General features: G+C 36.0%; 1 protein-coding gene across 6 annotated transcripts in view; it reads left to right on the top strand.

Annotated features, from left to right (window-relative positions):
- The window catches only part of WDR64 (WD repeat domain 64), a 147,354-nt gene that overhangs the window by 43,010 nt on the left and 89,429 nt on the right, over positions 1-14,915 (top strand). For all 6 annotated transcript variants that reach the window (XM_037510282.2, XM_037510281.2, XM_037510280.2 and 3 more), the window contains 3 exons: positions 6,278-6,412; positions 8,869-8,948; positions 12,006-12,145. In XM_037510282.2, coding sequence (XP_037366179.1) covers positions 6,278-6,412; positions 8,869-8,948; positions 12,006-12,145 — 355 coding nt within the window. The remainder of the gene's footprint in view (positions 1-6,277; positions 6,413-8,868; positions 8,949-12,005; positions 12,146-14,915) is intronic.

Raw genomic sequence — 14,915 nt, 5'->3', positions numbered from 1 at the left:
TCCTTGATCATAATGTAGTGTCCATCTATGTCTCTTTTTACTTTTTTAAATTTGAAGTCTATTTCATCTGGTATAATTATGGCTGTTCCTGCCTTCTTTTTTGGTCCATTTGCTTGTAGGATTGTTTTCCAACCTTTTACTTTCAGTCTATGTTTATCTTTTGTGGTTAAATGTGTTTCCTGGAGACAGCAAAAGGTTGGATTTTGTTTTTTAATCCAGCCTGCTACTCTGTGTCTTTTTATTCATGAGTTTAAACCATTTAAACTTAGAGTTAATATTGATATGTTGGCATCTGTGTTTGCCATTTTGTTTGTATTTCTTGTGATTTTATTCCTTGCTTTATTCTGTTCTTCTTGTTCATTCCTTTGTTGGTTTTGGCTTTAGGGCTTCTTGTAGAATTTTTTGGAGTGGGGATTTAGTTGTAATGAATTTCTGGAGTTTCTGTTTGTCTGGGAAGGTCCATATTTTTTCTTCATAGAGGAAGGATAGCTTCACGGGGTAAGGTATTCTTGGTTGACATTTGTTGTCTTGAAGTTTGCTGAGTATGTTACTCCATTCTCTTGTTGCCCGTAATGTTTCTTCAGAGAAGTCAGAAGTTAACCTGATTGGTTTTCCCTTATAAGTTATCTGTTTCTTCCCCCTTGCCAGTTTCATTATTTTTTCCTTGTCTTGGACTCTTGCAAGCTTTACTATTAGGTGCCTTGCTGTAGTTTTCTTTTCATTATGGTAATTGGGGGTTCTTCTCACTTCTTGTATGTCTGTATTCATCTCATTTTTCATGCTTGGGAAGTTTTCTTCAATTATCTTGTTTAATAATTTCTCAGTTCCTTTGTCTCTCTCCTTACCTTCTGGAATGCTTGTGACTCTTACATTTCCTCTCTTCATAGAGTCTGATAATTGTCTAAGAGTCTCCTCATACTGCTTCATTTGCTCTTCTCTCTCTTTTGACTCTTTTTATTTCTGTATCTTCCATAGTACTGATCCATTCTTTCATTTCATGGATCCTGTTTTCATTGCTTTTCCCAGAGTTCTTTATCTCCTCTAGTAATCTTTTTATCTCCTGCATTTCTTTTCTTTCCTTTCTTAAGGTCTCAATTTCATTCTTCAGTTCAGTGATTATTTGTCTCAAATCATTTTTTTCCTTTTTGTTTTCTTTCTGCTTTTTAATCAGGATGATTATTAATTCTCTACCTGATAGGCCAAGAAGTTCTTCCATGTCATTGTTGAGCTCTGGTGACTGTATTTCTTTTTGTGGTGTGTCTTCCTACTGGCTTACTTGGTTATTTATAATTTTTCTTTTCCCTGTTGTTTGCTTTCTAGTTAGATCTATGGGTTGGGTCGTTGTGCCACTGGTGTTGGTGGGCATCTCTTTGGAGTGCTCCTTTAGGGGTGTCGGAAAATGTTTACCAGACTGAGACCAGCACTGGTAGGCCAAAACTTCACCAGGGTGTTGATGCTGTGTTGCTGGGCTCTGTCTCTTACAGTTCTCTCCCTGTGTATTTACTCAGTTCCAACAGGGAATCAGCTAGTTGGTGATTTAGTTCTGGTCACGAGGTGGTGCCAGAGACCCGTACTTGCTGATCTGTGCTTTTTCCCAGTGATTCTCTAAGTAGCGGAGGGGAGCACCTCAACACAGGGGCTCTTATTCAAACCGGGTGCTGTGTCTACACTGTGTTCACCCAGTGTTGTGCCTGCAGCTGTATGGATGCCACGTCCTGAATTCTGCACTCTAGGTCTCAGTTCCAGGGTTATCAGATCCTAAATGCTGGCTGTCACCCTGTGCAGTGCCCGCTGCTATGGCACATCCCATGCCCCGGATCCTGTGCCTAGCTCTCAGGATGGGGTCTTGCTCAAGCCTTATTTCCCCCCTTACCCCCTTTTGCGTGGCCCACCCTCTCTTAGCGCCAGAGGGTGTTTTGGGGATCCCTGGTTTGCAACTATAGGGTGTTGGTGATTTTTTTCTGGTCACTAGGTGGCGCCAGAGATCTTTCCTAGTGTACTTTGGGAACTGTTTTTTTTTACCCATGGGTCTGGGGGAACAGAGTGGGAGTGGCGTGGAGAGCCTCAACGGCGTGGGGGTGCTCTGTCTGCCCTGTGCCCCACCATCGTGGGGATCCCACACCCCAAATTTCATGCCCCGGGTCTCAGTTCCAAAGCCCTCAGGTCCAGGACACGGCTCTAGCCCAGTTCAGTGTCCGCAGAAATGGCGCCTTTTGCACCCCGCTCCTGTGTCTGGGCACTTGGTTTCTGATTACTTGGTGAGGGACATTCACCTCAATGAGGGCTCCAGCGTCTCCCCGCAAGCCTAGGTCGCAGGTGCGGGGACCTGGGCAGCCGCAATCTGCGTATGCTTTTCAAGCGTGCTGCTTTTCTTTTTTCTTTTCTTTCTTTTTTCTTTTTTTTTTTTTTTGTGGGACCCTCGCCGGTGGCCTGGGAACGAACTGTAGCTGCAGAGGCTGCAGGCAGCCTTGCAGCCCAGCGCTCAACCACTGCGCCACTAGGGGAGGCCCATGTGCTGCTTTTCTGCACAAGCTTACTGGCTGGCCTTGGGCTGTTTGTAGGTCTGCTGGGAGTCTTTGTTTTTCTCTAGTGGCACCTGGAGCCATCCACTCACCTCTGCTGCGATTCCTGCACAGTTCTCCACAGTTCCATTTCAGAGGGTGCAGTGGCTGAAATAGTTCCTTTCCACTCACAGTCCCGCTTGATGTGTAGTTTGTTCTTGTTAGTTGTTTTAGTTTTTTTGTTTGTTTGTTTGTTTTCCCCCCTTTCTGTTGGTGGGAGAGTGCCAACTTTGTGGGTGGGGGAGGGTAGCAGGTTTCTGAGCTTTCCTCCCTTCTTTTATGGCAACTTTTTTCTTCGGGCAGTTTGCCAGAGTTACCCGTTTATCTTCTGTGTCCCAGTTCTTGCAGGGACCTGCCGCTTTTCCTCCCTATTAACTTTATTTTTTACGGGAGGTCTTACTTGCAGTATTTCCTCGCCGCCATGTTGATCCGCCAAGCTTGTTTTGTTTCTTTTCCCATTTATTTATCACTGTTCTTTCATTTGGGTGACTTTACCAAAGAACACCTAATTTCAATGTCTTTGTAAATTATCATTTCCTTACTGTCCACAGATTTTTCTTTATCTTTGACTTTCTGTTATTTAACAAAGATGTGTCTTGGATTGGTCATTTTGCCTTTAGAATTTGATGTGTTCTCTCTGTTTCCTAGACACTCTTGTTTACTTTATTGCTTATGTAACAGGGTGGTCCCCAGGAAAGGGGGAGGTTCCCTGCCCTCCCCCTTTCCTGGGGACCACCCTGTTACACTTAGATATGGGAAATTCTGAGCTATTATTTCCTTGAATAGAGTCTCTGCTCCCTGCTTTCTATCTTCTGGAATACCCATTATATTTATGTTTTCTCCTCTACGTGACTCTATATTTCTTATAGGTTTTTTCATTTATCCCAAGTCTTGTTTCTGTTCATTTTTCTTACTTGGGTGCCTTTGAGTCTTCTATTTCTGAAATTCTCTCTTCTGTCAGTTTAATTCTATTCAAAGTACTTTCCATATTTCTTCATGGTCTTTTTTTGTGTTCTCTTTGTGTTTCAATCTTTAAAGTGAGGAACTCTTTTTGTTCCTGGATCTCATTTCTAAGATTTTGTAACTATCTATCTCTCTTTGACTGACTTTCCAGTACCTCATTTAACATTTTTAATGTTGTTATTTAAAAGTCACTCTCTTCTCTCTAGCAGGTCTCCTTTTTCTATATCCTTCATTTGTCCCAGAATTTCTGTTCTTCTCTAATTGATTTTCTATCTTGTTTTCAGATATTCCATGCTTCCTAACACATGTGCTGCTACACACACACACACACACACACACACACACACACACACACTGTAGTTGGGGCACTGCATTTTGATTTTGTTTCTCATCTCTGTTTACCTTGGTGGCAGGTAGGGAAAGGAGGGGATGCTGGGGTTTAAAAATTTGGCCTCAATCTTATTGAGGAGTGAGGTTGACTTCAGGCCTCTTCTCTCTCCAAATCAAGTTCCATTCATTGCTTTAGTTTCTTAACTTTTTGCTCCACTTTCTTGCTGCTCACTTCTGTGATGTTCCATATTTCATCTAGCCTGCATCTTCTGGTAAAGGAGACTAGATTTGCACCACAGGGCACAAGCTCTTGGAGTGAGTTGGTCTTGGCAGGCAGGGAGTACCTGAAAGGACTCTATCCTGTTGAGCTCCTGTTGAGCTGCGGTGGCCACAGACAGTGCCACCACTGTTTCACACGAGAGAGACCTGATCTGTAAATGTTGTACCCACTTGATTCTTTCCAAGGGAATGGGAGTTCACTATCCCACATGTTCTTCTTTTGGGATCTTGCTAAAGTCTCTGTATTCTCTTACCACCAGGAGGGTGGTGAGGGAAACTTTCCTTAGCCATGCTGGCCACAAAACTCCCAGTGACCTAGGCTGAAACTACTATATGTATTACTGCACTCCTTTCCCAAAAAGTCCATTTGATGAAATTCACCAGATCCCATGTGCCCCACAACTCATGAATGGCTGACCCATAGCCTGTTCTGCATGCTGGAGTGTCTACTTTCCTGTGTCTCTCCCCTTTGCCTCCTCCCTCTCCTCCCATGCAGCAACCATCAACCTTAGTGGAAAAGTCCTGGAAATTGTCTGGGGAACTTCTGCGTCTTTAGTCCTGGAAATTGTCTGGGGAACTTCTGCATCTTCCTTTGAGCAAATATTTTATAGTTGTGTTTGGGCAAAAGTGATCTCAACCTCTCTATTCCACCATAATATGGGTCTATTTATATGTAGATGATTCAACTATGTAAATGATCATCAAGTCAAATATTTACATTATTTGAAACAAGATATCTATCTATCTATCTATCTATCTATCTATCTATCTATCTATCTATCTATCGAGAGAGAGAGAGAACAGAGGCATTTTCTTATACCAAGAGATATTCAAACCCAACAGAGTTAAAAGTATTAAGGTCAATTGAAAAAATTAAATCAAAGAGCTATCTTTAAAGCTTTCTTGCAGTTAATATCTACATAATTCACTCATATTGAATCAGAGGGGTGAGAGTGTGGGTAACAAATACTGGTATGCAAAACATTACAAAAATTAAAAAAAAAAACGCATGTAACAAACATACAAATTTCAAAACTTTTTTTTTTAAAGTCCCAATTCTTTTTTTTTTTTTTTTACATTTATTTATTTATACAAGCACTGGGTACAGTCAGAAGTGCAGGAGGGTGAGAGAATTCACCAGAGCCAGAGCGGGGAGCAGAGCAGGCAGAAGGACCGAAGTACACTGCTGAGGGGAGCAGCGGGCGGCAGGAGAGGTCCGCGCGCCATGTGGGACCCTCCTGGGGTGGCCAGGGAGCAGCCAGGGATCGAACCGGTGCTGCAGAGGCTGCGGGCAGCTTCGCAACCCAGAGCTCAACCGCTGCGTCACCAGGGAGGCCCACAAATTTCAAAACTTTATACAATCCAGCATAGAAAAATAAAGCTCTCTTTCTAGTGTTTTAAATCCTTTATTGTCCATCTTTTCTGTCTTAAGTTATAAATCTTTTTATTCCTCAAGTAGAATATTTGGAACTTGAAGTTACAAATTTTACTCTAATTATCTTTGTGTCCATGGTGACTGGGATATTATAGATTTTCAATTAATGTTTGTTAATGAGAAAATAAATATATTGTAAAATATGAGTAATTGTAACACCAAGGGATGGTTTCTTCAGGTTAAGACAAAAAAAGAAAAATAGCAGTTTTTGCCACTAATGCTGGAGTTGCTCACTCAGAGTCCTGTGAACTGAGTGAGGAAGTGTTTGATGAGTGTTTGATATGGTGGCTGTCCTAATCTCAGCCTCAACAGTGACTACAAAGCATAAATTTACCAATTCTTCAGTTTTGAAAGTATTTGTGAAAAATATAAAAATGAATCACCTAAGATATACAACTATATAGAGCACAGTCCTCCATTTCAATGACCAAAACTTTTTTTCAGTAGAGTAGTGAAAATAGTGCCAATATTGTATGGAGAGTCTTTGAGATTATTCCTTTAATTTTGTTCAAAATTTGATGATAAACTTATTTTTCCATTTTAAATATGGCATATTATGAATTTTCAGTTAACATTGTGTAATTCATAGGGCAATATTATGTGCAGGCTTCACCACAGTTCATAGTTCCAATCTCATTAAAAGTCAAAGAATACTGAATAGGAACTTGTGCATCTAACCTAAGCCTACTTTTGTTTTTTTAATTTCCAGTGTTAAAAGGAAACTACATAATGACTGGGTTGTGAAAATCAGATATATTTCAGCTTTAAAATGCTTTGGATCCTGCTCCATAGATAGTGTCCATTCATTAGTTTTGGAATCCTTGAAGAGACTTGAGGATAATTTGTAAGTACAATAACATGTAGTTAATATCCATAAGTATTTTGTGACTTTCAGATGTTGTATTGTTGATAAGTCCATGGTTGCCTTGGAGATTTTAAGTGGGTTTTCAGAAAAATCAGATGTTGATCATTTCATTTGTTTGACAGGATTAGCTTTTCAGGAGGAAATTGAAGTTACCTATGCAAATCTGAACTTGATGATCTGGCCAGCAGCAACTTTGCTTATTTTTTGTTTCTTGAGAATGATAATTCAACACAGATGTGTATATTTCCCAAATATAGTTATGTTGGTAAAACTTTACATTTTAAAAGTCATTCTTACAGTTCAGTTGGTTGACTAGCCCTGTGAATATTTGTATCACAATCATCATAGATAGGTTACTTTATATTGTGCATAGTTTTATTTCATATCTGGTTAAATTTTTATTAACTATTAATATTAATAAATATTTTACTAAGATTTTTATTAACTTTTAATAACTAAGAGTTATACATGCTAACTAATCATATACTAATACAACTTAACACATATTCTGTATTATATGTATATATGGTAACTAGAAAACACCTATTTAATTTTTACTTTTAAAGAACAAATTGACCATTTGCATTTCCTCTTTGGAGAAATATTTTTTCATATGCCTGTTGGCTATTTGCACTTCTCCAAGAGGAAATGCAAATAGCCAACAGGCATATGAAAAAATGTTCAGCATCACTTATAATCAGGGAAATGCAAATCAAAACTATAATGAGATACCATCTTACACCAGTCAGAATGGCACATATTAAAAAAACTAACAACAACATATATTGGTGAGGTTGTGAAGAAAAAGGAACTCTCCTGCACTGCTGGTGGGAGTGCAAACTGGTCCAAACACTATGGAGAGCTGTGTGCAGATTTCTTGACCTACTAAAGACAGAGTTTCCATATGATCCAGCAATTCCACTCCTAGGTATTTACCCAAAGGACACAGAAACATTAATTCCAAAGGGCAACTGCACCCCTATGTTTATAGCAGCACTATTTACAATAGCTAAGCTATGGAAACAACTCAGATGCCCAAAAATAGATGACTGGATCAAGAAGATGTGATACATATACACAATGGAATATTATTCAGCAATCAAAAAAAAAGATAAACACATGCAGTTTGCAGCAACATGGATGTAACTAGAAGGGATCATGCTCAGCAAAATAAGTCAGAAAGAAAAAGAAAAATACCAGATGGTCTCACTCATAGCAGGAATTTAGAAAACTAAGTAAGGGACCAGGAAAAAGACTAATTAATACAAAGTAAAAATTAAAATCAACAAGCAATTATGGACTGGAGACACACTGCTGCGGGTGGTGGGGAGAGGAAGGTATTAGGGTCAAAATAAAGGGGGGTGCAATTGTATGGGGAATATTACCAAAATGAAAATGCATACATTGTGCAAAAATGAAAAATGATGTAAGAATTATATAAAATAAAATATTAAAAAATAAATAAAGAACAAATTGAGATATATGCTACGGCATGGATAAATTTCAAAAAAAATATGGTGAGTGGCAGAAACCAGAAACAAAATACTGTATATTGAATGATTCAATTTATATGAAATGTCCAGTAAAGAAAACATTTACAGAGACAAGCAAAATAACCAGTAGAAGCTTAGGGCTAGTGGTGGGGGTAGGAATGCCAAGTGGGCTCAAGAGAACTTCTGAGTGTGGTGAATATTCTAAATGTTGTGCTGTTATATAATTCTATAAATGTAGTAAAAATAATTGAATTCTATACTTTAGTGTAGCATTTAGTAAAAAATAATTGAATTTCATGGTATATTAATTATATGCAACAAAAGTGTCTTTTAAAATGCATTGAGACTTTCAGTTTCCAGTTTGACATAAAAAGAGAGGAATTTTTCATTCAACACTAACAAGTAAATTAGCATTTTATTGTAGTAGTTCTAATACGAGGAGATGGGGGTTGAATCAAGATCTTATAATAGGAATGGGAAAAGGTAGTCAGATTACATTGTACTTTAGAGATAAAATCAACAAAACTTGACAGCAAGTTGAATATGGGTAGTGAGAGAGGAAAAAATGTTTAACTATATTCTTGACATCATATGCTACCAAACAGACCCACTTAGCCCCCAATATCCTTCCTGTATAAAAACATGATATATCCCTGCATATCTTTTCAACCAACATATTCACAACAGCAGAGTGGAGGACTGTATTCCTTTTAAAACAGAAATAATGCAAAGTGCTATGCTAATAGCACCACATTAGGGATTAAGAAGATCTCATGAGTCAGCAGAAATTTAATCATAATATTTTCTATGGATATAAGTGGATTTATCACCAACTTTGAAATGAGCCTATGAAACATAATATATTTCATAATATATTTATAAATTAAAGTTAACATTATAAAGAAAAATACACAAATTTTACATCTAATTTGTGTTTCCCAGGCCTGTCAGAGAATTTTCCATGCCAAGAGGAGCAAACACTTTTTGTTATTGTACAAAAGCAAATGTCATTGTCACTGGAGGTAAGAAAACAGTTCATGTTCTACTGAGATTTCTTGTTTCACAAACAATGCTCTCCTGGAGTAATCTAGTGGTTTTCATAATATATGACTTTACCGTTCGAGAATTTAAAAATTTGTAAAAAGTCAAATCCACTGGTCTTTTTCTGTGTGGCTTCTGGATTTTTGGAATGCAGAGAAACATAGCAAATGTTCAGTCAGTTCCAAATCAATAATAAACTGATTTCTTTCACATTTGCCTGGCTTCTGAATATCCAACTAGAAAATTACCTGGTTATCTTCTATACCTGACTGGCTTTGTATGGATAAATTTCTTGACATAAAAATTCAATTTATATTAACAAAATCCCTTTGTGTCTAATCAAATACTTGCTAACTAATTAATTAAAATGACCTTTTTGAATTTTAAAATTTTTGCAAATAAATTGTGACTTTATAACTTATTTTATTTATAAATGGTACTTTAGGTTATAATGCTGTTATACACATTTCCCCCTCATGCCCTAAAGGTATTTGGTAATAATAATTTATCACAGCATTAAAAAATATCACAGTATTCCTAATGTGATATTGTATTCTATATGCAATTCTATATGCGATGCTATATGCAATTTAAGTAATTTAATTTCTTCAAATCAAATAATTTATTTAAAACTATTTAATCTTTAAGAGTTATTTCTTTTGTCATATGAGAGTTGGATCATATAATTATTAGAATCCAAACTTAAAATGCTTTTTAGGTTTTTATGACTACACTTCCAGGATGTCATTTAATTATTTGTGAAATAGAGAATCCAATATTTTGAAAAGCTTCTATATTTTCCAAACTATTATTCATGGCTTGGTTTAGCTTTAAAAAAAAAATCACAATTAGATTACAACTATGTGTTTGTTCAGATAATGTTAGCTGCAAATAAACCCCTGAATGTATAATGGCTCAAATACATTGAAAATGTATTTCACCAGTTAAAAGAGAATAACCCAAGCATACCTCATGAAAGGGAATTTTGAAAAAAATTGGTACATATAAGATACATATATTTCTGTGTATCAGTAAGAGAGAATTCAGGTTTCATGACTAACTAACCAATATTTATCATAAAAACAAATGCATGTAAGTATATACATAATGATACTAAATTTTTATTAAATTTTAATTGTTAATCTCATCTGAATTCTAATAGATCATGAACAAAGGATATGGTTGAACAATTCACAGAAGGAGATGAGAAAATACTCAACAACGTTTGCTAACATATAAATTAAGTTAAAACAAAGTATCATTTTAAGCTTATTGGAATAGTAAGCATTTAAAATCATGATACTGTTCATGTGCTGGCCAGAGTTTTATGACACTAGTGTAAACATAGTTGATGACCTTGAATTTGGTAAAACCGTTTTGGAAAGCAACTTAACAGTGTATTTTAAAGTCATAAAAATACTGATGGCTCCTCCAACTCTTTGTAATTTATCCTCAGGAAATAATCCAAAATAAGAAAAAGGCTACATAAATAAAATAATTACTGCTGTTGATGACTAAAACAAAAAAAATTAGAACTAGGGAAGCCATTTGACAAATGGTTAAGAAATTGTGATATAGCAACTAAAATGATAATTATGAAGACTTGAACCCATGGTCATCTATAAATATAAAAATAGTGGCATAAAATGTATTAGAAATATATGTACCTTATATTTAAGTCATATTGAAGATATTGCATTTATTTCTATTATTTTAATCATATTTTAATTTTATATTAATTACATTTTATTATAGTGATGATATTAAAGATATAACATTTTTATCTTTAAGAGGGTACAAATACCTGTCTATACAATGAATAGGTTTTGAGCTTTAATGTATAGCATAATAACTATGGTTAATAATACTGTATTGGATGCCTAAAAGTCTCAAAGAGAATAGAGCTTAAAAGTTCCCACATCACAATCACATGCAAAATAGGCAACTGAGCTAATAAGTGTGCTAACTAACCTTATCATAATAATTTTGCAATATTTACTTACATACAGCATACATGCTATTTACAACATACACCATGCCATACACAATGTTATATAATATATGTCAGGTTACATTTCAATACCCAGAGAATAACTTTTCCTTCAATTTACATGTAATAACAACAGGACAAAATCTATCCTACAAAATTTTAATTCGACCATTCTTTCTGTGCAATCAATATAGAATGTTGTGATTTCTTTGTAAAAGTATATTTAAAAACTTATTTTGTATTTTGCCAACATTTATAATATATTTTGCATGTGTACCCCAAAATAATACTTACTGATTTGTTATTGAGAAACGGTTATCTTACTTAGTACTTCCTGAAAAAAATTCAAAGTATTTAAACATGAATAGAAATGTATTACCCTTAACTCTGAATATAGCCTATTGATAAGACAGGAAAAATGTTGACAGTGATTACCTACAGTGAAATAAGGGTCATGTGGGAAAGAAAACATTTTTTTACAAAAGTTATACTATTCCATGTTGTTTACATACATTGCCATGTACCCATGTGATTTTACAATTAAACAATAGTGTTTCTGCTATGATAGTAGCTATATATAAATAATATGGTTTTATGGGTATATGCTAGAAGGGATCATGAAAAAATTTCATTTGTTATAATGGGAGAGATATTTGAAAAGTTCCTCTTCCTCTGATTTGTTTTATTATTATTATTGTATAATTTAATAATGTAAAAGCAAGAGAACAGTGGCCTTAAATACTTTTGGGAAATAAATAAAAAATAAAATATGAATAATAGATTAATTCATGAATCAAATGAACACCTCATAAAACATTTATGAGAATTCACATTTGTATGTGTAAATACAATTATTATAAAACAGTCTCTATGAGAAGAAGCAGAGCCAAACTAAGAGAAACCTCTTAGCAAGTCAATCATAGACTGGATTCTGGAAGAATAATTTGATATCAGAAGGATGACAAGGATATGGTTGAGTGAGTGAGAGAGACTTTAAACTTTGACCATATGTACATCTGAGAAAATAAATATGCCCCCTTATTTTTAGGAGATGATAAAGTGCTCCGTTTGTGGCACCCAAATATCAGCACCAAGCCTGTGGGGAAACTTGTGGGACACATGTTCAGTATCACTGAGATTGTAACAAATGAGAAAGATCAACATGTGATCAGTCTTTCTTCTGCAAAGGTAACAAAAATGAAACAGAGCAAATTTTTCCTGTAAAATAAACTATAGGAACATCTAGAATAGATAGAAACTTGTACTGAAATAGTTGATAGTCACTGAGAAAAATATTGTCAAGGTAGAGAAGGAATTCATGAGTCATGTTTTCTGTTTCCACTGAATGTATAAGAAAGAACATTTTTAAAGACAAGGGTGAAATGATCACATTATTGGGAATAGCCAATATTATCCTCAAAAGAAAAACACAAGAGGCCTCCCTAGTATAGATATGAATATCATCATGAAAGACAGAAAAATTAGGGATTTCTGTTACCATCATCATCATCAGTGTTTCACACATTCTAGACATTGTAGTAAAACAAGAAAATATGAGTTATGTATATTTAAAATGAGAGTGTTGGATCATTATATATGCAAAAAAATATGATTGTTTGCTTGAAAATGTCAGTGTAGGGCCTCCCCGGTGGTGAAGTGTTTGAGCGCTGGGTTGCGAAACTTCCCGTAGCCTCTGCAGCACCGGTTCGATCCCCAGCTGCTCCCCAGCCACGGGAGGAGGGTCCCACATGGCGCGCAGACCTCTCCTGCTTCCCGCTGCTCCCCTCAGCAGTGTACTTGGGTCCTTCTGCCTGCTCTGCTCTTCACTCTGACGCTGGTGAATTCTCTCACCCTCCCATGCTTCTGACTGTACCCAGTGCTTGTATAAATAAATAAATAAATCTTTAAAAAAAAAAAAAGAAAGAAAGAAAATGTCAGTGTAATGAATTGAAAATTTTTATGTTATTTTGTGGTTTTTTTTTAATTGTATTTTTTTTTTTTAAATCAAGGTAATGTTGGGTTAAGAATCCTTATACTCTGTTGGTGGGAATGTAAACTGGCCCAGTGCATATGGAAAATGATTTGGAGTTAAAAAATATTAAATTGCATCTATCATATGATCCAGCAATTCCACTCCTACCTGAAGAATCTTTAAACTTTAGGACAGAAGTTCATAAAGATTTCAGGGCACAGCTTGCTCTGGGTCCTTCTTTATGCCTCTGGATGAACAAATTGCCCTCACAGATCAGTAGGAGAAAAAGTCAAAAGTTAATAACAAATGTATGGAGAATCTAAATGGTTTCAATTCCAAAGACTAATGGAGCAGCACAGGGATTATTTATTCTGTGTTTAAGGACCAGGAGAATAAAGGAGAAGGGGAGACATGATAGACTAGGAGAGAGTGTCTTCATCTTAGTAAAAAACAGTGTCTTGGAGAGCACATGTTTACATATAAGCCTACACTTGGATGATACCATGCAAACTACATTCATCTGGACAGAGTAGAGGTTCCTTTTATTGGGAAAAGGGAAAAATAATCTAGGGAGATACTATCTCTTTTTCCATTAGAGAAGGGACAAAGAACTCAGGCAAGAACAACAGTTTTTCCTCTGTTTCTAAGAGTGTCAATGTTTTTTAACTCAAAACAATCTGCATTCTTTAAGAAACATTAACAGGATTTTCCATGCTCACAGGGTCATGACTGACATTTAGTTAACAGTTCAAGTTTACCTTTATTGAACATAACCTCCTCTGGGCACAGTAGCCTCCTCTGGGCACTTTTGTGGGGGACTAACTCAAAAAAGTGACTGATTATAGTAGCAATTTATACAATAAATTTTATGTAAAAACACTAGTCAGGGAGAAAGTGGTCATAGGGGCAGCATTCATAAGAGCAAAATTATTAAATACCTTGAAGTGACCTTAAATGATATTATTCACTATTAATATAACTAAGATGTTCTTCTGAGGTACTTGTATTTAAAATCAAAATAGAGGGACATCCTAGATTACTGCATGAGAATATTACATATTACAGCCAGAGCAACCAGGCACTTCACAATATTCCACAGGACAACACTGGCCCCCACCCATAACAAAAGAATTCTTGTGACTCTGTGAGACCCTGCGGGCCCCACCTGGACTGGAAAAACTTCAGACCCTTATCAATGAGGAGTCAGAGTGGCCAGAGATGTCATGACCTTCTGTGCATTTCCCTGATGATAAGGGATGTTGAACACTTTTTCATATGCCTGTTGGACATTTGCATTTCCTCTTTGGAGAAATGTCTTTAAAGTTGTTCTGCCCATTTCTTGACTGGATTGTCTACTCTGTTTTTGTTGAGTCACGTGAGTTTTTGTATATCTTTGTGATCAGTCCCTTATCAGTTGAATGGGCTGCAAAGATTTTTTCCCAATCAGTGGGGTGTCTGTCTGTTTTGGTTAATGTCTATTTTGCTGAACAGAAGCTTTTCAGTTTGATGTAATCCCAGGTGTTTATCTTTTCCTTCACTATCACTGCTTTGGGTGATGAGTCTTTAAAGATGTTTCTGAGACGTATGTCTTGTAGTGTTTTACCTATATTTTCTTCTATATATTTTATGGTTTCAAGTCTTATGTCCAGTTTTGTTTTTTTTTTTTATCCATTTTGAGTTGATTTTTGTGCATGGTGAGCGGTAGTGGTCTAGTTTCATTTTTTTGCATGTGGAGGTCCAATTTTCCCAGCACCATTTATTGAACAAACTGTCCATTTTCCATTGCATATTCTTTGCTCCTTTCTCAAAGATTAGCTGTTCATATAAGTGTGGCTTTATTTTTGGGTTCTCTATTTGGTTCCATTGGTCTGTGTGTCTGTTTTTGTTCCAATACCAAACTGTTTTAATTATTACAACTTTGTAGTAGACCTTGAAGTTTGGAAGTGTGATATCTCCTTTCTCCTTTGTTTTCATCAGTAGGGCTTT

This window comes from Talpa occidentalis, unplaced genomic scaffold (genome assembly GCF_014898055.3).
Source record: "Talpa occidentalis isolate TD23 unplaced genomic scaffold, MPIMG_talOcc4v2.1 talOcc4.14, whole genome shotgun sequence".
NCBI classification, from domain to species: domain Eukaryota; kingdom Metazoa; phylum Chordata; class Mammalia; order Eulipotyphla; family Talpidae; genus Talpa; species Talpa occidentalis.
Note: the sequence above shows the minus strand (reverse complement) of the source record. Positions and strands in the feature narration are given on the sequence as shown.